Raw genomic sequence first — 24456 nt, 5'->3', positions numbered from 1 at the left:
GGGTGTGGTTACCAGGGTGAACCCCAGGAGCCCACAGTCGGGCCAGAACTCAGATGGAGGACAGAGCGGTCAGAACGGATGTCTCTCGGTGGTTACGGACCAATCTATCTGCACTAGAAACTTTGAGGGGGATAGTCTAGTAGTAAGGTGTTTGTCTCCAGGCGATAAGGTTCTAGCTAGGTACGATCCCCGTAGACTGCAGTCTACCTGTAGGCATCTTTGTTCAAGGCGACCCCTCACCCCTAGCTATGATTTAGATTTAGGTTTAGGACATTTAGCAGACGCTTTTATCCAAAGTGACTATCAACGGTTCTGATGGTTAAGTCAACCACACATGGGACAGCCAGCTCATCAGGAGAAGTCAGGGTGAGGCGCCTTGCTCAGGGACACCGCGACACTCAGCTAGGAGGAGCCAGGGATCTAAATAGCAACCTTCCGGTTGCAAGCCAACCTGCTATACCCCCTCAGCTAGGCATACCCAGCAAACCCCGCTATGACATTTTTAGTGACATGTATGTGTCTGCTAAACGGCTAAATGCTGACTGCTAAACTGCAGTAGAATCCTGTAGTGACACACGCTGTCCAGCGAGCGCTCTGCTTTTGTTCTAGGGGGTTGGCAGGCAGACGGGAGCTTTACCCTCAACAAGAGGTGTCAGGGTAGCCCGCCCATGCATGGACACAGCACGGCAGATCGCTAGCGGATGGAGAGGCAGACGAAGCTGTAAAAACCCAGTGGAACATTAGTGAGCAGCAGCTGGTTTATCTCTCCAAAATATATAAATTGTCTTTTGAAATGTTTCCCGGGAGACACTCTTCGTCTGGACTCCTTTTCCTCTGCATCCTCTTCCTCTCCCTCCTTCTCTCTGTCCATCATTCTCTTCCTCCCTCTCTCTGTCTGACTCTCTCCTTCTCTCTATCGCTCCCTCTTTCCTTTCCCTCTCTCTGGCCGTCTGACTCTCTGCTTCTCTCCTTCCTTCCATCTCTCTCTTATCTTCCCTCTCTATCCTCTCTCCATCTCTTTCTCTCCTCTATCTTGTCTCTCTCGAACTCTTCGGTTTAGATTCAGACTGACTTTAGTAATACATGAGTACTACATTGCTGTGCAGTTTTACATTACTGTAGTATTACCTGACTGTAGTTGTATATCTCTGGTAATATATTTTTTTGAATTTTCATTGCTATTCCTTATACTGTGTATATGGATATTTTTTCTGCATTTATGTTTAGTTTTTTTTCTTCTTTAAAAAGAAATGTGTGCATCTCTTTTTAATTCGTATTGCAGTTTCACCACTGTTACACCCCAATTTCCAATCTGGGAATAATAAAGTGAATAATATCTTATCTTCTTCAGCTGTGTTGGCACTTTAATTCAGAGGAGGAGGAGATCTAACCCTTACCCTTATCTAAACCTATCCCTAACCCTTACCCTTATCTAAACCTAACCCTAATCTAACCCACCAGTTCAACCATGACCCTAATCAAGCCCTAACCCACCAGCTCAACCCTCACCTTAATACAATCCACCAGCACAACCCTAACCCTAATCTAACCCACCAGCACAACCCTAACCCTAATCTAATCCACCAGCTCAACCCTAACCCTAATCTCATCCAGCAACTCAGCCCTTACCCTAATCTCATCCACCAACTCAACCCTAATCTAACCAACAAACTCAACCCTAATCTTACCCACCAGCTCAACCCTGACCCTAATCAAGCCCTAACCCAGCAGATCAAACATGGAGAAACCACTCTGGCTAGGGAGAGGTTCTTGAGTGGGGGCCAAACTACCAGGTCTGTACCCACATGTTTTTGTCTGGGAAGGGGAGCCACGAGGGCCCCTAGACTTCCGGAAATTAATAGAACTAACAGGGAAACGTTCAGGCTCTATCTCTACCCAGCATTACGATCACACATACACACATAGACAGATACACAGACACACACTGACAGTCCTTTAGTCCACTCTCATTCACATTAAGGCCCAGACTCTGGTATGTTTGGTATGCCGGTTCTCTCTCTCTTTTTCTCTCCCTGTCTCTCTCCCTCGCTCTCAGCTATGTGTGGTCTAGGCCTCTCTCTCTGTCAGCTATAGATGGAGTATGTAGCCTCTCTCTTTTTGTCAGCTATACGATGTCTATGTCTCTCTCTCAGCTGTTGGGACAGCTGGGCAGTTGATAGGCTGGGACCACCAGACCACAGATCATGTTTACTAGGCTGCTTCCTCTCCTCACCAGGGCGATTCTTTCCATTCATGTTCGACTCACAAATCACCCGAGCCTGGTTCCCCTCTTCTGAGAACCATCTCAGGAATCAGACCTTTTCAACAGATATTCACTTGGAGAGAAGTCATATTTGTGCTCCCAACCTTAAATGTCTGCAGTATTCATGAGCCCAGAACAGAGCAACTTAGCTTTTTAATACTAAGAATCAATATATGTATTGATCTGCACCTTTATTTGTTCTTAGTTCAACGACAAGAGCGGAGAGGATGTAGATGAACTACCCATACTCAAACCTTTACTGGTCTTCTCTTTCTGGTTCGTACAGCAGCATTCTTCATGTTCAGTTAAAAAATGTCTACTGAATGAAACATTGAAAATGAAACCGATGAAAGACTGTGAGTATATTCAGTCAGTGGTATGAGAGGACCGGACTGATACGTTTGTTGTGGTTCTCCGGGAGCTCACATAGGAAAGATCTAAGATTGACGCTGGGCTAGTAGTCAGGAAACACATAAACATTTGATCAGTTATTTATTATCTATTTTAATATTTTTTATTGTACTTTAAACTTTCCTGCCTTTGCAGTCTGGCTTGAGCTCTAACTTTGATGTTGATATCATCCTTTCATAATCACCTTGAAAACAGTACTAATATTTCCACGACAACTGTTAACTGTATATTTGGTACTGTATAAGGATGTGATTCTATAGGTAATAGTTCTGAATGAAGTCATTGTAAAAGGTTTTTTTCTGCAGGTTGTAGTTATTCATGTATTTCTGTATAAGGGTGTAGTTATGCAGGGTGAGGTTATACCTAAGGTTGAAGTTCTGTATAAGGGTGTAATTCTGTATTAGGGTGTAGTTCTATATTAGTGTGTTGTTCTGGATAAGGATGAGTTTCTATATTAGGGTGTATTAATATAGGGTGTAGATCTGTATTAGGGTGTAGTTATGTAAGGTGTACTTATGTGTTAGGATGAAGATCTATGGATTGTAGCTCTATATTAGAGTGTAGTTCAGCAATGGGGGTGTTTCTGTATTAGAACCAAGTTTTATGGGGTGTATTTCTTGAGGAAGTAGTTTAATATAAGGGTGTAGTTATGTATTATGGTGTAGTTCTATAGGGTGAAGTTCTAGAGGGCATAGTTCTGTATTAGGGTGTTGTTCTATGGGCTTTAGAATGGATCTCCTCCAGTGAGCCACTAGATGTTCTTCTAGTAGTGGTGGCCTCATGCTCATAAAGGTACAGGCAGACCTCTGCTGCCGCCTAGTGGAAGACCAGGGGCAGAGAGGCCGGGCAGTTGGGGATGTTTAGGAGGCTGAGAGAAGGATTTGGGGTAGAGAGGAGGATTAGGGGGAGGAGGGGGAGTGGGGTAGGGAGGACATTTAGTTTGGAGAAAGGAGGGTCAGGGGGAAGTTTAGAGGGGAGATAGGCTTGACCTAGGCTGGTGGAGAGGAGGGCGATGGTGCAGGAAGGATTGCACTTCCTGCTTCATCTGCCAAGGGAAACACAAGTGCTGAGACCTTCTCATTAAACACTTAAGATATTAAATACAAGCATTTATCTAGACAATTTTATTGTCTATCACAACATTTATAATGATTTTCGTTTGGTTTGGTCTTTCTAACAATCTAGATTTTTATTGGTTTGGTCAGTTTAAGGTACTTTCATTTGGTCTGGTAACTCTATGGAGCTCTGGTTTTGCCTGGTAACTCTACGGAGCTCTCGTTTGCTTTGGTCTGGTCATTCTAATGATCTAATGTTTGCTTTGGTCTGGTCATTCTAATGATCTAATGTTTGCTTTGGTCTGGTCATTCTAATGATCTAATGTTTGCTTTGTTCTGGTCATTCTAATGATCTAATGTTTGCTTTGGTCTGGTCATTCTAATGATCTAATGTTTGCTTTGGTCTGGTCATTCTAATGATCTAATGTTTGCTTTGTTCTGGTCATTCTAATGATCTAACGTTTGCTTTGGTCTGGTCATTCTAATGATCTAATGTTTTCTTTATTCTGGTCATTCTAATGATCTAATGTTTGCTTTGGTCTGGTCATTCTAATGATCTAATGTTTTCTTTATTCTGGTTATTCTACTGATCTAATGTTTGCTTTGTTCTGGTCATTCTAATGATCTAACGTTTGCTTTGGTCTGGTCATTCTAATGATCTAACGTTTGCTTTGGTCTGGTCATTCTACTGATCTAATGTTTGCTTTGTTCTGGTCATTCTAATGATCTAACGTTTGCTTTGGTCTGGTCATTCTAATGATCTAACGTTTGCTTTGGTCTGGTCATTCTAATGATCTAATGTTTGCTTTGGTCTGGTCATTCTAATGATCTAATGTATTCTTTATTCTGGTTATTCTACTGATCTAATGTTTACTTTGTTCTGGTCATTCTAATGATCTAACGTTTGCTTTGGTCTGGTCATTCTAATGATCTAATGTTTTCTTTATTCTGGTTATTCTACTGATCTAATGTTTGCTTTGGTCTGGTCATTCTAATGATCTAATGTTTGCTTTGGTCTGGTCATTTTAATGATCTAATGTTTTCTTTATTCTGGTTATTCTACTGATCTAATGTTTGCTTTGTTCTGGTCATTCCAATGATCTAACGTTTGCTTTGGTCTGGTCATTCTAATGATCTAATGTTTTTTTTATTCTGGTTATTCTACTGATCTAATGTTTGCTTTGTTCTGGTCATTCTAATGATCTAATGTTTGCTTTGGTCTGGTCATTTTAATGATCTAATGTTTTCTTTATTCTGGTTATTCTACTGATCTAATGTTTGCTTTGTTCTGGTCATTCTAATGATCTAACGTTTGCTTTGGTCTGGTCATTCTAATGATCTAACGTTTGCTTTGGTCTGGTCATTCTAGTGATCTAATGTTTGCTTTGGTCTGGTCATTCTAATGATCTAATGGTGTGTTCCTGAATCCTCGGACGCCAGCCTTCTGAGTTGCACGTTTGACGTCACTTCATAGTCTTCCTGTACGTCTTTGTCATCGTGGCATGAAATTGGCTAGTCATTGTTTATTGTTAGCTACATTAGCGTCTTTAGCAAACCAGCCCGAAACCAAACAACACAACTTTACATTGTATTGCACACACAGCAAGACCATGCAATGTATAAATTGGTGACCGTAATAAAAGAGGAATGTAATCAAGTGTGTAAGAGCATTTAAAATCGACTAAAATCGACCTACGTGGTACAAATACAAAAGAAAAAAGATCACTTCACGGGCGCAGTCATTTTGTTCAGAGCGTCTTCACTGCTTTCGATCTACTCTCAGATTTTCGAAAGATGAAGACAATGCCGCAAGAAAGCTGGGAGATCTTCGACTTTCGACTCGGAAGTCTGGCGTTCAAGGATTCAGGAACACACCATAACGTTTGCTGTGGTCAGGACTGGTCAGACCTCTCATACCTGCACATGGCGGGTCACCAGCTCCTGAAGGTCTGCTTGGCGAGCAAGTGGCTTCTGCTCGTCCTCAGCTTCACAAGGTTGAAGTCTGGAAACATAAGAGAGCAGGACAAAATAGTCCAAATTTCTTAGATACCAAATAGATTGATATTAGAGATTGTGACTTAATCATTCACGTGGTGTTGACCGTTGGCAGGGTGTATTCAGGGGCGTGTTGGACTATTATTACTATTTCCCCCTGCAGACTAAAGGGTGAAGCCCAATGTGATGCTTTGTTTTGGTGGACAAACAGTCCATTTTGACGCACAAACAAAATACCTTTGAATGCCGAATTGAACGGGGAATGAATATTACAAGAGTGTGCTGTTGAAGTTTTAACACAATTAACTTGCTGAGTTTCCTTCGGTTACACTGTTTGCACAGCATGTAATGTCGCAGAATATAAGAGCCTTGAGTGTGTGGTGCCCTGGCCTTACTGTAGAGAGTGCTGTTATGTTTTGTGTTTATTAGCCTTTATGGATATTTAATATTCATGTTAAAGTCTTATTTGAATTTTAAACAAAATAATAAATGTTTTAATTTGGTGATGTCTCGTTTCATTTGACTATTAATAGTGATCAATGAATGTGATTTAAGAAGGGTTGCTAGTTCTAACCCTTGTTGCTCAGAGGTACAGGGGTGCGATTGAATCATCTGCAGCAGCCGAGATCGAACTGCCACCCCATCCGGACCGGACATCACCTCCACCACACTGCATCCTGGGTAGCGAGCTCGGACCACGGTCAGCACCTCACACACACACAAACACACACCGCCTCTTTAGGGAGCGAGCGTACGTGCGTGCGTGCGTGTGTGTGTGTGTGTGTGTGTGTGTGTGTGTGTGTGGTACCTGCTGGTTCTCTGGGTCTAGGACCAGGGTCCTCAGAGCATCCTCCAGGCTCAGCTGATTAAGGTCCGGGTCCTGGAGGACCTGAGAGGTTCTGGAGCGGTTCTCATAGAAGGTCGCTCTGCTGGGGTCTAATAACACCGCCTGGCTGAAGCTCTGTAGAGCCTCCTGGTACCGCCTAGTGAGGACACCCACAAACACACACACACAGAAACACACACACACAGTCACACAAACACATTCAGACGCATACAAATACACACACAACTAGATGCATCCACATTTGAGCTCACTTTGTTGTATGGATCCCAGTAGGTTGCTGGTTTGATTGCCGGCTCCTCCTAGTTATGTGTGAAGTCTCTATAGTCTCTACCGAACCTACACTGCTCCCAATGAGCTGGCTTACGCGTTTCCACCGCCAAAAGTGGGAGTGATCCAGACTGAGTCGTATTGCGCCATACTCGTCTCGCAGTACTCCTCCGTTGGGGTACTGAGACGCCTGAAAGGGTGCCGGAAAGTTCGAGCTACACACACCATCCGTTGATTGGTTGACAGAATCATCAGTTCCATGCGACAGGGGGATAACAACAAACAAGCACAGTACCCGCGAGGTATTTCTGTACAATGGCGAAACACTCGTTTATTGAAGAAAAATGTAGCTGCCGCGGCTATCAACATCCGGCTTAAACCCCGCCCTACCATAAGGGTACTGTCGGCGGTGGATAGGTGAGCCGTAACTGAGCTGGGCTATACCTCACTCTCACCACTGGGCTGAGGCGTGCTGGGTCTGAAGCATATCCACCAGTGGAAAAGCGCCATAAATGGATGATTGTGAGGCAGTTCTCATAAAGCACTTTGAGCGTCCCAAAAATTGCTACATTAAAATAGTGTGTGCTCGGGTGTGCGGGACCTGTGCTGGTGGTGGTGTACTCCCAGGATGTGGTGCAGGGAGGCCAGCCGGATTCTGGTGTTCTGGTCTCCGGGGTTCAGGGACTGAGCCTGCTGGTAGTCAGAGAGGGCAGAACTCCAGTGCCCCTGTAGGACCAGACAGGCTACACACAAACACACACACACACACACACACACACACACACACACACACACACACACACACACACACACACACACAAACACACCAACACACACACATAGACACAGAAATGTGTGTTTCTAAATTGCTCTAGTTTTTTCTTCAGTGTGTGACAGAGTGTGTCTCCTTCAGTGCGGCCTAGCTCCTCTCCACTACCTGCTCTGTTGAGGTACAGCCGGCTGTCTCCGGTCTCCTCCTGAATGGCCCGGTCCAAGAGCAGCGTGGCCTCGGCCTGCAGGCCGCGGCTGGAGCACTGCACCCCAAAGTCGTTGTAGGTGAGGACCAGCTGACCCAGCGCCTCCTCTACAACAGACACCCCCTCTTCCTCCTCAGCCCCTGCTCCTCCTGCGGACTCCTCCTCTGACTCCTGCCCCAACTCAACGGCCCGCACCAGGTCTTCTATGGAGGCGGTGAAGTCCTTCATCCTCCGGTACAGAATCCCCCTACAGAGAGCAGCCAGCCTCAGCTACCGTTGCTCATTACCTTAACATGACTAGTCATCACATGCTTTGTACCATTAACATCCCAATTACCATAACATGCTAACAAACCTAAGATTATATGTAAACTATCATGCTAATAACCCCAACAGGCTAGGTAAACTAAGATGCTAAATGGATAACTGAGATTCAGAAAAACAGCAGGATTTATTATCTAAAGTGAATGCATTATGCTTCCATCCATGGCCCTGTCTGATTAATGAAAGAGTGTAGGGCAGGGGGGGGGTGTTAAAGACCACACACGCTATAGTAAAGCACACGTGCGACTTACTAAAGCGTGCGTGCGACTTACCACTACTAAAGTGTGCGTGCGACTTATAAATCGCATGCATGCTTTATAAAAAAAAAAGACTCTGTGTCACCTCCGGGCTCCGTACTTTCACACACTTTTTGAGAGGCGTTCTGGATGGGCTCGAATACTCCCCCTGACTCGGACCTTCATTTAACGTCATTTAACATTCTAAAGCAAAGCCAAAGTCAAAAAAGCATAACATCACCTCTTTAGCAGTATCGTTAACATGCTAAGTAAGCTTACATGCTAAACTTAAATGTTAAATATCTTTGGTACAAATAAGTACAATTAACCTGCAAACTCAACTAAGATTCTGACATGCTAATAGGATTAGCAGTATTTCTACTCAACGTACAAATAATGATTAACTTGTGTTGTTGTTTGTCGCTGTTGCTAAGTTACAGCCAGGGGACAGCCAGATGGCAGCAGGGACAAGCGTACCTGAGGAGGTAGTGGCGTGGCTCCCGTGGGTGGAGGTCGAGGGCGGAGGTGATCTTGGCGAGTGCGATGGTCAGCCGTCCCCCGAGAATGTGCTCCATGGCTTTCTGTCTGGCGAGGTCACTTCCTGCCTCCAGCTGGGAGCGCAGATTGGTCGCCGGGGCCGACAGCGGCTCCAGGAGCAGCGCAGCATGGTTGTCATGGTAACACGCTGCCGGCTGGTCCAGCTGCCAGTAGAGTCGGGCTCGGAGGACGTACAGGTCAGAGGAGGGGCGGTCAGCCAGCCAACCAGACACTAGCCGGAGACACTCTGTGTAGCGTCCCAATGCCGACAGACACGCCACGCTACAACACAAAGAACAACAACATAAACAACAACACTTTAACATTGCAACACAAAAAAATGAGAAGCTATGCAACGGCACAAACAATAAGAGAAATACAATGCACAAGCAACAGCAAATAACATGACAACAGCACTAACACGACAACAGCAATAACACGACAACAGCAATAACACAACAACAGCAATCATACAACAACAGCAATAACAGACACCAGCAATTATATAGATAATAGCAACACTACAACACAAACCACATAAAAGCCAAGCTACAACAACACACATCTAGAGTCTCTCGCCTGTCTTCATCCACAATTTCTCCCTCTCTCTCTCCCCCCCTTTCTTCCTCCCTCCATCAATCTCCCTCTTTCTCCTTCCCACTGGGCTCCCTTATCTCTTATCCTCCCTCTCTCGTACTCTGTATGCAAGCGTCTTCATAGTGATGCAGTCTTGTGATAGTTCCATTGAGTCACCCCTAACATCAATGTTTAAACAACAGGTTATGTACAGAGTGTACAGTTCTACTCATGCAGAGGTAGAACTGAACACTCACAAGACGAGAGACCCTTTTACAGAGGCGTCATAGCAGAACAAACAGTCTCTGCTAACACTAATTAGGACATTATGAGCATCCCCTATGTCTCCCTGAAAAGGCTCTATTCAGATGGTGTTGCACATACATACACCATGCTGTGAAGATATAGAACTGTACACAACTGTGCAAAGTTGATTAAGGACCTTCTCAATGATCTGCGCTGAGGGTTCCACTCTGCTGCCTTGCTAAAGGACTCAAGGGCATCCAGATACTGGCCCCCGTCGAAAAGACACTGGCCCTATAGGAGTGGAAGGAAAATTAAGGCAGAGTTAAGGGACTAAAGCGAAAATTCAGGTAAGAGTCCTGTCGTTTTGTGATAACAGGTCAGAACAATACACTGTGTGTTCAATGATATGGTATGTGTTGTTTCATGGTGTGTTTTCAGGTGTGTGTGTGTGTGTGTGTATGTGTTTGTGTACTACCTGTAGATGGTAAATGAGAGCCAGGCGGGTATGGTAGAAGCTCCCTCCAGGAGGCTCTAGACGACTTGCCTGCTGGTAGCACCCTGCAGCCGACTGGAAGTCACCCAGACACAGGTAGGCCTCACCCTGGCTCCCATACAGCTGGGCCTAAACATTATATCAAACAATATAACACGATGAAACACAACAAAACACATAACAAGATGTATGACATTGTGTGTATGGGAGCCAGGGTGAGGGCTACCTGTTGAGTTATATTGTGTTTTGTTCTGTTATATTATCGCACAACACAACACAATATAATTAAGCAATATCACACAAAAGGGATTCCTGTTGTACTGAATATCAGCACGGCTGTGATTCGGTCGTAGGTACGAGGCCGTAGGTCGAGTGCCGAAGATAATCACAGCCGTGCTGATATTCAGTACAACAGCACGACCTCGAGGGTGATATTGCTTTTATACAACATTTCTACAAGCACCATTTATTAACAGTAATAAGCAACAACAGATTATGTCAGACAATGTTTCTTTCAATAATGTATTTAAAACTATACATTACAAAACTAACAGGTTGGTGTGCAACATGGTTGGGAGGGGCATAGCCATGTTTCTTACCTGATTGGGCTGGAGAACGATAGCTTTTGAGAAACATCTGACAGCCTTCTCATACTGAGCCTGTTCCATCATCTCCTCTCGTTCATAATAAAAACATAAATCAGAGATACTATATTAACTACTACAGAACCAGAGATAATAACTACATAACCAGAGACATTATATTAGCTAAAGAAACAGAGATACTATGTTAACTACCGAACCAGAGATAATAATAACTACAGAACCAGACACACTATGTTAATTACAGAGCCAGAGATAATAATATTTACATAACCAGAGACCCTATTTTAACTACCGAACCAGAGTTTCTATGTTAACTACAGAAACAGAGATACTGTGTTAACTACAGAACCATCATTTCTATGTTAACTAGAGAACCAGAGATACTGTGTTAACTGCAGAACCAGACATACTATGTTAACTACCAAACCAGAGATAAGAATAACTACGGAACCAGACACACTATGTTAACTACAGAACCAGAGATACTATGTTAACTACCAAACCAGAGATAATAATAACTACACCAGACACACTATGTTAACTACAAGAACTAGAGATAATAATAACATAACCAGAGACACTATTTTAACTACTGAACCAGAGTTTCTATGTTAACTACAGAACCAGAGATACTATGTTAGCTACAGTTCCAGAGATACTATGTTAACTACAGAACCAGAGATACTATATGAACTACAGAACCAGAGATACTATATTAACTACAGAACCAGAGATACTATGTTAACTACAGAACCAGAGATACTATTTTGGAGGGCCTAAATGCCGAAGACCCTCTACAAGGAGGAAAGGAGATCAGAACCATGGACAACAGCTTTCCCTAAAAGACAAACACTGGGAGAAGTCATTGACCATCAGTATTGTCCAGTACACTTGCTGCATTATTGCCATTTGGGAGCACATGCTGGCCATGAGGCTACAAGAGAGTTGGCCAGTGTCAAAGGCATACAGAACCCCTCCAAAGAAGGGTTATAGCAACTTCCCAAATTATGCCTCCAGTTTACTCTGAAGCCCTCAAAAGAAACCCATGCCAATCCGGGGAGACTTTACATTGTATTTTTCCCCTCTCCCTCCCCCTTGCCCTCACTATTTTGAATAACCCCCCTGATACTTATGATAATACTCAGAACCTATGATTCTGTGCATGGAAATACGATCCCACTCAGCCTACACGGGCCAAGATAACGAACCTTGCTCAACTAACCCAGAATTGTCTCACAGGGGTTAACTGTCCCCCCATCATCGACAGAGATGGATGGATGGATTGTTGCATTAGAGTATTTCCCCCAGATGCTAAACAGTATGCTACCCAGACCAGCCCAAATACTTTGAATGCGCTGGTGGATCTGTTGGAGAACCAATAGGGGGGGTAGATACAGTAGCGCTGCTTGACTCTGGTAGTGCAGTTACTCTCTTCCAGCCAGGAGTTCTGTTAATCCAACAGATCTGGGTTTCCTGCGTCCATGGAGACCTGTCCATGGGCCTCATCCAGATCCAGACCCCAAGGGGCCAGGACACCCTGACTGCTGGTGTAGTCTCCACTCTCCCAGTACCTCTACTGGTAGGAAGAGATTGCCCACTATTTGGACGTTACTTGGGAGTCTAGAAGGTGAGAACCCGGAGGGCAACAGGTGGGAAGAGGCTGCGTAGGGCCTCTCCCACTCTTCCCCAGTGTGCTGCGTAGAAGCCTCTTCCACTTGGGGACGAACCACCTGGTAGGAGTCAGGAAAACACAGATACGGCAACTGAGAACCAAGCAAACACCCAACCAGACTCTGGCTCTAGCTCCAGTGACCTGTTCTCCTACCTCCCAGAGGCGGAGGGGGTGGGGCGTCGCAGCCAAGGGCAATTCATTACTGCCCAACACAATGAGCCCAACCTGGACCAGTCCTGCCGTAATGTAGAAGTACTGGAAGGAGAACTACAAGGACGGGTGACATAGGTCCCATATCCAATTTCTTTTGTCAAAAATGCAATGCTGTTTCAGGTTTTTAAAACAGGTGGAGGGGATTGTGTGGAACAGTAACTGCTAACAAAACCCTTTGTCTCCAGAGTGTTATTCATGGCACATACCCACCAACTGGGGACCCACCTAGCAATCGAAAATACTTGTTGTGAGAGGGTCCTGGCTCTGTTCTTCTGGACAGACGATCCGAGACTACTGCCGCAACTTTGCAACTACCAGAGAACTACCCCAAAGGCATCCTACCACAACCCTCTAATCCCAATCCCAATCATCGAGACTCCCTTCAGCAGGATAGTGATGGATGTGGTGGTACCCCTGCAATCGGGGACATCAGTTCATACTTGTCCTGATTATGCAACCCGCTACCCGGAAGATAGGCCGCTCCACCACGGCCAAAGCAGTAGCCATAGAGCTATTCATGCTCTTTAGTAAAGAAGGGTAAAGAAGTAAAGAAGGGATGGCAGAGGAAATTTTGAAGGACAAGGAAACCTGCTTTATGCCTTAGGTTATGGCTGAAATGTGCAAACTTCTCAAGGTGAGACAAATCCAAACTTCCATTTACCATCCCCAGACCAACGGCCTGGTTGAACAATTTAACCAACATAACACTGAAACAGATGTTGGGAAAGATGATAGTTGTAGATGGGAACAACTTTGACCAGCTTCTTCCCAATGTCCTTTTTTCCATCTTGGTTCTCCAGAGTTCCACAGGGTTCACCCCCTTCAAGCTTTATAAACCTGTTAACGAATTGTCTGGAACCTGTGCTTCCCCAGTTTCCTGCCCTGTCCATTACTGTTCGGACAGAGTATAGTGTAGTCTTGCCACAGTTCTATCAGGGAGGAGGTGAGGATGACGTCGGAACTCGGGGTGAAGGAGGAATCTCAGATGTGTGATCCAGCCCCATTGTCATCGTACCAAAACCTGATTGTACCCTAAGGTTTTTTAATGACTTCCGGAAGCTTAATGAGATATCAAGGTTTGATGGCAACCTGATGCCCCAGGTTGATGAACTGATTGAGTGACTAGGGATGGCACAATTCATTATCATGTTGGACCTGACCAAAGGGTATTGGCAGTTCCCCCTTACAAAAGTGGCCAAGACTGCATTTTCAACACCAAATGGCCTTTACCACTACAAAGTCTTGCCCTTTGGACTACATGGCGCCCACACAAAATTTCATGGGATGATGGATTTACTCCTGCAACCCTGTCAGGAGTACGCTGCAGCCTGGCTGGATGACATGTTTATCCATAGTTCGGACTGGGCCTCTCGTCTGGTTTGGATAGAGGCGGTCGTGGGGGGCCTATCGAGAGTGGGATCGACTGCCGATCCGAAGAAATGCAACAGGGTTCGAAGAAACAGAATATCTTTGATACGTCATCAGGAGAGGGAAAGTGAAACCACAAAAGAGCAAAATGGAACGCATCGTAGCCTGACCCGTCCCACCACAAAGAAACAGGTGAAAACGTGCATAGTTTGTATTGCTATTACCAGAAATGTATCCCCCAGTTTGCCTCCATTGCAGCACACCTACATGACCCAGAGCAGACTTGCCCATCACGTGAAATGGTCAGAGCAGGGCCGGCGCCAGGCATAGGCGAACTAGGCGGTCGCCTAAGGCGGCAAATGCGTTGGGGGCGACAAAAGCGTTGGGGGCTATTGAATTGTTATTGAAACCATCACTAAAGTTCGCTCGGAAATCTCGCCTAGGGCGTCATATTATATAGCGCCGTGCCTGGGTCAGAGACATCGTTTTAGTTGCTGCGCCAGGCCCTGTGTACTAGTCCCTTTCCAACAGGACCCCCTTCAACATTTACTTCAGAATCCAAAGCACACACACACACGCACGCACGCAAACACACACACACACACACACACACACACACACACACACACACACACACACACACACACACAGACTTTATATAAGCACTGTACATAAATGTCGTACACCTTGTTCTGGATGATAAGGTCTGCTTGGAGCTCTGGTCTCTCAAGGGGTGTCTCTACGGGGTTCAGCTAGAGCTGACTGGAGCCAAGCAGGCATCTGTGCGCATTCTGCGCGTAGCCTCTCTCGGGTCCTCCTCTGTCAAGGCAGTGGGGAAAACACCCTTATCTCATTCAACAAAAATGCCCATCGTTGTTTTACCATTGACAAGTTAGAAATCTAAAGAAACAAAGAAAGAAATTCAGTATTTCACAACATAAAACCTCTGGGAACGACAGCGATTCATCATTATATCACATTCATTGTGCACATTCAATTTGAAGCACACAGTACTCACAGACAGCACCATTTATATTTGGATTGTATATTCTTTAACGTTTAACTTGTTTAACGTTAAGTATCATATATAAAGTGACCTCATTGTTATTTCTCACTTGAGATTGTGTGATTTTGCAATATACCTTTCCAAAAATTCAAAGATGGAAATAAATAAAGAAATACAACTAAGAAACCCCAAACCTGGTTTTGATCTCCTCCTGTCGCAGAGCCCTTTTTCTCTTTTTACTTTGTTTTATTTCTTTATTCTGTTTTGACTTGTGACTGTTAACTGCTGACTGTTTCTGACTGCTTCTGTCTGGTATTGATACCGTAACCATGGAACCCCGGTCCTCAAGACATCAAGTCGGTTAGGGGCTTTTAATTTGAAATGAACGAGGAAGCAGGAAATTGCGACCATGAAGAGAATCAGCTGATTTTAATGTTGACAATGCAACCTCCACCACATTGCTGTCGACTCCGAGGACCCCGTTCATAACTTTAACATTTAAAGAACGAACATTTAAAGAACGTTGAAGTCCGCAGTGTTCGGTCGATGCGTGCAATATTTAGTGGTCTGCTTGTGTTTGCTTGAGTAGCTGGTTGTTGCAGATTGACCAGCCGGACCTGTGGTCTAGATCGACCTGAGGTCCAGACGGACCAGGACCAGCACCATGGACATTCAGGATGAGAGGAGACGGCTGCTGGATGCCGAGGGGACCGATGAGTACGAAACGGCCACCGGCCTACGCTCCGAGCAAGATATCTACCTTGAGTAAGTCCTCCAGGTGTAGTGTACCAGGTTATAAAGGAACTGTATCTAGAGTTAATCAACCAGGTGTAGTGTACAGGTTATAAAGGAGCTGTATCTAGAGGTGGTCAACCAGGTGTACTGAACCAGGTTATATAGGAGCTGTATCTAGAGTCGGTCAGCCAGGTGTAGTGAACCAGGTTATAAAGGAGCTGTATCTAGAGTTGGTCAACCAGGTGTAGTGAACCAGGGTATATAGGAGCGGTATCTAGAGTTGGTCAACCAGGTGTAGTGAACCAGGTTATAAAGGAGCTGTATCTCGAGTTGGTCAGCCTGGTATAGTGAACCAGCTTCTATATGATTTGTATCTAGACTAAGTATGTACCATACCTGACAAGGATGACTAAGTTACGACAAGAGTTGTTTGTCAAAGTGTTGATCAATCCACTACATTAAGCATCGGATGATGATGTTCCATGAAATCCATTGCACGTAATCCATCTCACGTGATTTCAGTGTGTTGATTTTCTTCTGTTCCTTCAAGCTGATTTAATGGGTGAAGTCTATTTTCCCTCCTGACTACGTATCCATGTATGTGACCAATGACCGTACTCTCACGTGGCCAAGGCATTGACCAATTCCCCGACCCTTACACTACAGCGACGGTGCAGCTGAATAAGGCTTAGTTGTCTTACTTGAGGAAGTACACGCTACAAAACACTGGCAGGGGGCTGGAGATTCAGAATTTGAGAGGATTATACTTTATGACCTTTTCCTGACAAGACATTTGGTCGGTGTGTAGTAGATACATCCCTCTGTGATATCTCATGGTTATCTGTTCGTTTTAGATCCTGTTGTCTATCACTTGAATCGTATTCTGTTTTAACACTCATCCACATGTGTAATGCAATGTGTCTGTTAGTAATGCCTACTCTCCTACTGTTCATCTGAGCAGCAAAGTGCAGAACGGGAAGCTATACCTGACTGTGTTCGTGTCGGTGCTGGGTCCCCTGAGCTTCGGCTTTGTGCTGGGCTACAGCTCCCCCGCCCTCCCGGACCTGATCACGACCAATGACGACCGTGTGCGGCTAAACGACGAACAGGCCTCCTGGTTTGGGGTGTGTGGCTTCCTGTCACACATATGATCTTTCTCCTCATACCCACACACACTAACACCCTTATCGCACTCACCCATCTCTTTCTCTTTGTTTACATTTCATTGATATATATATACTTTAATATACTGTGAAGTACTGGTACTGGGCCACTTTATAGTTTATATTATTTATATTGTTAATACCATCTGTTTATTTGCCCTGTTTGTTCTGTTTGTCTTTACTTTAGCGTCTATTTTTGTTTTTTATTAGTGCTTTGTATTTTTATTGTATTGTATCCTGTGTTTTCCACTGCTGCTGTTGTAACCAAGGAATTTCCCCTTCGGGGATTAATAAAAAGTCATCTTATCTTATTGTTTCTACTGTCTATTTGTCCTACTGTATGTCCTGTCTGTGTTTCAGTCCATAGTAACGCTCGGTGCCGCGGTGGGGGGTCTTCTCGGCGGTTGGTTGGTGGAGAGGATTGGCAGGAAGCTCAGTCTGATGTTCTGCTCACTGCCCTTCGTCTTCGGCTTCGCCATCATCACCGCAGCACAGAACCTCTGGATGCTCTACGTTGGCCGCGCGCTCACAGGCCTCGCCAGCGGAGTCACCTCCCTGGTCGTCCCTGTATGTTCCACTCCTCCTACTAACCCTCTCTCCTCTCCCCCCGCCTGCACCTCTCTGTCCTTCCGCGCCTCCTTCTCTCTCCCCTCCCTCCTCCTCTCTGACCTCCCTTCTTTCTGACCTCCCTCCTTCTCTCTCCTCCCTCCACCTCTCTCCTCCTTCCTTCTCTCTCTCCTCCCTCCTTCCCTCTGACCTCCCTCCTTTCTGACCTCCCTCCTGCTCTCTCTCCTCCCTCCTTCTCGCTCTCCTCCCTCCTTCTCTCTCTCCTCCCTCCTCCTATCTGACCTCCCTCCTTCACCTCTCTCTGTGCCTCTGTGCACCATCTTCAAGACACGTTTCATCATCACAAACAGACATGTAAACGTAGCTAGACCGGCGCGACACAGGTGCTCTAAGTCTATTCTTATATTTGTAGCCATGGGTTGCATCAGACTGCAGAGTAGTTACTATTGTACAATTCATGATGGGTATCGTGCTTGCATGTCAATGGAGACCTAGTAGGTGGTTCTTGAAGCAGTTATTCAATGCTGTTGCTCAAGTTCTATGTGTGCGGATGTGGATATTTTATGCAATCCCCCTGATCCCGTCTCCTCCCTGCCTCAGGTCTACATCTCTGAGATTGCCCACGAGCGCGTGCGTGGCACCATGGGCTCGTGTGTGCAGCTCATGGTCGTGACGGGCATCTGTGGGGCATACGTGGCCGGTAGGTGCACTACCTCATGCGTTTTTAGCAGCCACAGGCACCACCAGCGCTGTAGAAATGCAGTCAGTTTAAACATCTGACCCTCTCCCAGCTGCTTTTCTTAGCTTCTGACTCATGCTGTTGGCTCTTAGCTGCTATGTCCGAGCTGCAGGCTGTAGCCAGGGATCTCTGTGACCATCACTCACCATCACTCATCTTTTTATGACTGATGACCTTTGATTTAATGCACACATTTATTTGTTTAAAGTTACCTCAGTCACGTGAAACAGTAGGCGTGTTTGTGTTGAACAGTATGCAGCAGGGATCGGTACGCGCTTCGGGTTTGAATCTCGTAATATATTAAGTAATTAACGTGAGGTCAACATCCTCCCAGAGTTAAGAGACACTCGCCGAGTGAGGTGCAGCAACCTGGTACGCGGTTTGACCCTGTTTCTAGGTCGGCGCTTGGCCCTAGTGCAGGTTTAACGAACACAAGGGGCAACATAGAGCTATCTGACTGCACTTAGTGTATTTCATCATGTAGGGGTTGATTCACTACTAGACAATGCTGTCCACTGCCTGACTCATGGTCCACCTGTGTCTGTCTCTGGTTGCCCGAGTACAGGGGCGTACCTTGAATGGCGCTGGCTTGCGTTGTGCTGCTCGCTGCCCCCCACCCTACTGATCGTGGGGATGTGCTTCATGCCCGAGACGCCGCGGTACCTCCTGTCACAGGGCAAGCGGCGGGAGGCCGAGGAGGCCCTGCGCTTCCTGCGAGGCCCCAACGCCCCGGTGCAGTGGGAGTGCGCCCGCATCGAAGAGGCCTGCGACCATCAGGTGAGGTCACAACCCCCCCCCCCCCCGGCAGCGTCTCCCTGCAAGTCCTTCATCTGCTGGGTTTTGGAACTTGGTAGGTGTGTTTTAGGCAAGCCAGGTTAATTTTGACACCATTATTAACCCAGAGCAGGATATTTAGGATTCGAAGAAAGTCTAATGAAAAGAAGGTATTTCAGAATAGCTCAGAACGGTCTAATCTGTCCTGGTAACCTTTGACCTCTGACCCCAAGGGACCAGGTTTCAAGGTGTCTGACCTGTTGGAGCCCTGCGTCTACAAACCGCTGGCCATCGGCGTGCTGCTCATGTTCTTCCAGCAGGCCACGGGCATCAACGCCATCATGTTCTACGCAGAGAACATCTTCGAGGACGCACACTTTGACGTGAGCTGGAGGAGGATGGAGGGCTGGACCGTGTAATCAATCAATCATTCAATCACTCAATCAACCAATTGCAAAGTAAATGGGGTTATTTTCACTGTACTTCTAATTGTAAAAGGTCTTAATCTACATCTCTTGTGATGTCCGATTTAGTCCTGGTCACAATTAATATCACAACGTCCTTCAGCTGTGTGTCGGTCTACAGCACTTCTGTAGTGAGTTTCCATGGCGTCTGCATGTGTGCATAGTCTCGGTGCTTGTGTGAATATGAGTGTGCATGCATGAATGTGAGTGCCTGGAGTCACTGTGTTATCTGTCGTCCAGAACCGGGCGCTGGGGACGGTGATCGTGGGCCTGACACAGGTCTTCTTCACGGCCATCGCAGCCCTCATCATGGACCGGGCTGGACGCAAGGTCCTGCTCTGTATCTCAGGTACAGTGTACTATAGCAGGTACATAGTACTACCGTACTATACCAGGTATATAGTATTACGGTTCTAAACCAGGTGTAGAGTACGACTCAGTACTGCACTTTCAATGTAACATTTCTAAAAAAAATTGATTATATTAGTTTTGTGATCGTTTGACGCTTAAATCGAAATCGCGATCAAAATTTGATTAATCGCCCAGCCATACAGTACTATACCAGGTATATAGTACTACTCAGTATATAGTAATAAAGTACTATCCCAGGTATATAGTACTACCGAACCAAACTAGGTATAGAGTGCTACTCAGTATAACAGGTATATAGTACTACAGTACTATACCAGGCATAAAGTACTACTCAGTATTCCAGGTATATACTACTACAGTACTATAACAGGTATAAAGTCCTACTCAGTATACCAAGTACATATTACCACAGTTCTGTACCAGGTATATACTACTCAGTATACCAGGTATATAGTACTACCCAACTAAACCAGATTAGAGTGCTACTCAGTATACCAGGTATAAAGTACTACTCAGTATACCAGGTATAAAGTACTACTCAGTATACCAGGTATATTGTACTACAGTACTATACCAGGTATAAAGTACTACTCAGTATACTAGGTACATATTACTACAGTTCTATACCAGGTATATAGTACTACAGAACTATACCAGCCAGGTATAGAGTACTACTCAGTATACCTGTTACGTAGTACATAGTAATGCAGAACTCAGTATGCCAGGTACGTAATACTACATTGTACAACACCGAACTACTTAATATTACTGTATTATTACTACATAGTACTACATAGTAGTACAGTGACTTGACTTTTGACATGATCACTCGCATGATCACTCACTGGTTCTTTTCCTCTCCTTTCCCCGACTGATTTGCATCACCGGCATGTATCAATTATGTTCAACAGCCTTAATAATTCTCAGACTGTTGCAACTGATATTTTTCTGCCATGAATACCCGGGCAGATGTAATCTCAAAGCAAGAGGCATTCTCTAGGCTGCATGCATCCACTTTGACTTCGGTCAATGATCTCGTGGATAGTTTAAACTTTAAAATTTATTCTGGCTTGATTAAATTAAATCAAATTGAACATGAAAACCCTTAAGAGGGTTGATGCTCAAAAAGCTAAAAGCGTTTCCTACACCTTAACACATCTCTGGCAGCCAACAATGGTTTACCATTTCACCTTAAAAACATGGCAAGAATTAAATTGATGTTGAAACAAGACCTCATCCATGCTCACATTTTAGGCTTGACTACTGTAAGGCATTTCCACAGGACTCTCTAAGAAAGACATTCTCAGACCGCTCCAACCTATCCACAATGCTGCTAATAGAGTTGAAATAAAACTGAGAGAGCTGATCACAATACTCAAGATCACTGCCCTGGAGTTTTCTTTTATAAACAAGCAATATTTAATGCTTTTTAATGCACTTTAAGCACCTTATTTGCATTCAAAATACTTGTCTTTATATTAGAAAAAAATATTTCACTATTCCAGATTAATTCTGAATTATGATGTTAAATATAATAAGCAGTCATCAATTATTTGTATTAGTATTGAGTCTAAGCATTTATCATTTAAACATTTATTGACATTCTACTGTAGTCTAGAGAGACAGAGAGTCCATGTACTTATGGAAAAATTGTAAAAATTGCTCTTGGGTCATCAGTGACTCGCCGTGCCTGAGCTGCAGGTGATGATACTGCGAAACCGGGACTCTAAAGGCCATTGCCATGGGTGGACTGTCAACCCACCTTCAAATAGCTCCTCATGGTGATGATAAAGTCAGTTAATTGTTCCCCAACCAAGCTTGCTGAGGCATCTTTTAGTTTGAAGGACCACCGATCTGGAACAATCTGCCAGAACATATGAGGGCTCAAAACACAGCTTTAATACAGAAAATGTATTCTTCATCTGATATTAAAAATATAGATATTTATTGTATTGTACATTTCTCCTATTTTATTATCTTTTAATGAGTCATTTTAATGTTTTATCATGGGATTTCCTCCTTTTGTAGGGCAGAATGAATGACTTTTTGTTTGAATGCAATATATATAGCACAACATACTACAGCTACATATGGTAGTACTATAGGATTCAGTATACCAGGTACATAGTACTACAGTACGCTGTACACCAGGTATATGTACTACTTAGTACCAGGTACATAGTAATACTCTATACAACAGGTACATGGTACTACACAGTATGGATGCAAGAAAAAAAAATCTAGTTCAGAGCTAGAGGGATACTTGAGACATATTAAGTTTGAATTGCATTTCAGTTATTCACCAGTTTGTAATTCGCCATATGGGTTCTTCAGGGGTTGCTATGGCAATCAGCACTGCTGTGTTTGGCGTGTTCTTCCACCTGACGACAGGCCAGCATAACAACACATCTGTGAGGGCCATGGCGTCAGGGGTCGAAGGGTCACTCGGGGCGGGGCCTGAGGTGGACCTGGCCTGGCTAGCGCTGGCTAGCATGGGCGTCTTCATCGCAGGTGAGACTCACAGCATGGGCTAACACAGCATGGGCTAACACAGCATGCACTTACACAGCATGGGCCAACGCAGCGCTTACACATTGCTTACACAGAACTGATACAGTGCTAACATTGTTCTGCCACATAGCCCAGATTTAGCACAGGTAATCAGGGAAATGAAAGAAGCTGTAGCTGTCAGGTCTGTCAACATAGCTGGAAGCAGAATTAACCAGTTGAACCAGCGTGACACTCCCTGAAGCTCTCTAGGAACCGCTAACGCCTTCAACAGACAGAACAGAACAGAGTACACAAACTGTCCTGTGTTGTCGCTGTGTCCTAGTTTAATTGACTGACTGACTGGTGCGACAGAGCCAGCCCAATCACATGCCACTTCCTGTGTAGGATTTGCCCTGGGCTGGGGACCAATCCCGTGGCTTGTGATGTCCGAGATCTTCCCCTCTAATGTGAAAGGCTTCGCCAGTGCCGTCTGTGTCCTTACAAACTGGGGCAACGCTTTCATCATCACCAAATGCTTCCAGGACCTTCTGGTAAGATCTCTCTCTCTCTCTCTCTCTCTCTCTCTCTCTCTCTCTCTCTCTCTCTCTCTCTCTCTCTCTCTCTCTCTCTCTCTCTCTCTCTCTCTCTCTCTCTCTCTCTCTCTCTCTCTCTCTCTCTCTCTCTCTCTCTCTCTCTCTCTCTCTCTCTCTCTCTCTCTCTCTCTCTCTCTCTCTCTCTCTCTCTCTCTCAAACCCAAAGGGCTTTATATACATGGCACATTTACAGAACCAAAGCATGTGAAAATGTAGCACAAAGAATGCTTAACTATGTTAATAGTTAAGAACACAATACTGAACAATAAAAAAAATATATACGTATATACATTGAAACATAAGTAAAAGTGAAGTCAAAATTGTATAAAATTACAGTAAAGTCTTGACATTAGCATTCAATTTTTCTCTGTCTCTGTCCCTCCTCCCTCTGCTGACTGTCTCTAATTTTGTCTCTGTCGCTGATCTATCCATCATTGTTACATTTTGCTTGTCGTCACACTGACTTTCAGTTTGTGTGATGTCTGATCTCTGGCAGTGATGTCCCTGGTCTGTGGTGAGGATGTCATAGGTCTCTTGTGGCAATGTCATGTTACGATATCATAGGTCTCTTGTGGTTATGTTGTTGGTCCCTGTTGTGATTTCATTGGTCTCTGTTGTTGATGTTATGTTGCGATTTCGTTGGTCTCTGGTCTTGATTTCATGTTGCGATGTCTTCGGTCTCTTGTGATAATGTTGTTGGTCCCTGTTGTGATGTTGTTCCTCTCTGGTGTTGATGTCATATTGTGATGTCGCTGGTGTCTTTCAGGCCCTACTCACCAATGCTGGGACCTTCTGGCTGTTTTCCAGCATGTGTGTGATCAATGTGGTCTTCACCATTGCCTTCGTCCCCGAGACGAAGGGCAAGACACTTGAGCAGATCCAGGACAACTTCAGAGGAACACCGGCTCAGTGAGAAGCCGGGAGATGCTGTCCTCTAAAGACCTACTTAATGAAGCCACTGCTCCTCCATGCTCCTCTGACCCCTCCTACTGCTGCGGGAGTAAAGTCCTTATCTCCGTACGGGTTCCATTCATGAAGTTGGTGAAAACTTCAGACTGTCGGGAACAAATGATTGGTGGTGTTTTTTTTATGAGTACAACTTTACCTGTTGCACATATACTGTACTTCATGTCATAACTATATATCTCAGTGTAACATTTAAGTTAGTCATTTACACAGGGGACCTGGGAGGGTTTTGTAAAAGGTGATTCAGAATGCACTGTATTGGAAATTTACTGTTGAACATTTAGTTTTTTGCGACTGAATGAAGCTCAGTGACATGAACAGGACATTGAGTGCTTTACACACACGACGTACCCTTCTCTGATACCCTTTTAGTTTTTCAACCTAATTTAGGAGATGTTTTGCATAACAATTATAATAAATGCCTTTTAAAACAACATTGCTGCTGTTTTTTGCAAAGCATTTCTGACCTCTCCTGACGCATTCGGTTATGCCTGTCGTCTCT

The 24456-nt window shown here is 44.8% G+C and overlaps 2 protein-coding genes across 2 annotated transcripts; one reads left to right on the top strand and one right to left on the bottom strand.

Annotated features, from left to right (window-relative positions):
* Positions 1–5660: 5660 nt before the first annotated feature.
* On the bottom strand, positions 5661–10895 carry LOC307081903 (tetratricopeptide repeat protein 16-like; the record flags this gene model as incomplete). The annotated part of the gene is made up of 9 exons (XM_079745272.1): positions 5661–5731; positions 6318–6432; positions 6533–6707; positions 7440–7581; positions 7776–8062; positions 8853–9194; positions 9931–10025; positions 10210–10356; positions 10827–10895. 9 exons carry the CDS (start codon positions 10893–10895, stop codon positions 5661–5663), a joined length of 1443 nt encoding a protein of 480 aa, XP_079601398.1.
* A 4638-nt stretch (positions 10896–15533) lies between these two features.
* On the top strand, positions 15534–24379 carry slc2a8 (solute carrier family 2 member 8). Its single transcript, XM_079733361.1, has 10 exons — positions 15534–15856; positions 16788–16950; positions 17350–17556; positions 18157–18256; positions 18861–19072; positions 19303–19452; positions 19774–19882; positions 22240–22416; positions 22801–22946; positions 23755–24379. Exons 1-10 carry the CDS (start codon positions 15756–15758, stop codon positions 23899–23901), a joined length of 1512 nt encoding a protein of 503 aa, XP_079589487.1. The 5' UTR covers positions 15534–15755; the 3' UTR covers positions 23902–24379.
* The last annotated feature ends 77 nt before the right edge of the window (positions 24380–24456 follow it).

Source organism: Pollachius pollachius, assembly GCF_949987615.1.
Source record: "Pollachius pollachius genome assembly, chromosome: 1".
In the NCBI taxonomy this organism is placed as follows: Eukaryota; Metazoa; Chordata; class Actinopteri; order Gadiformes; family Gadidae; genus Pollachius; species Pollachius pollachius.
This window is presented reverse-complemented; position numbering and strand designations above follow the sequence as displayed.

Excerpts from the sequence above, each read along its gene's own strand:
- slc2a8 (XM_079733361.1), top strand. The coding sequence starts at position 15,756 with ATGGACATTCAGGATGAGAGGAGACGGCTGCTGGATGCCGAGGGGACC. Across the intron at positions 16,951-17,349 it reads AACAGGCCTCCTGGTTTGGG|TCCATAGTAACGCTCGGTGC; the intron begins GTGTGTGGCTTC and ends TCTGTGTTTCAG. Across the intron at positions 17,557-18,156 it reads TCACCTCCCTGGTCGTCCCT|GTCTACATCTCTGAGATTGC; the intron begins GTATGTTCCACT and ends TCCCTGCCTCAG.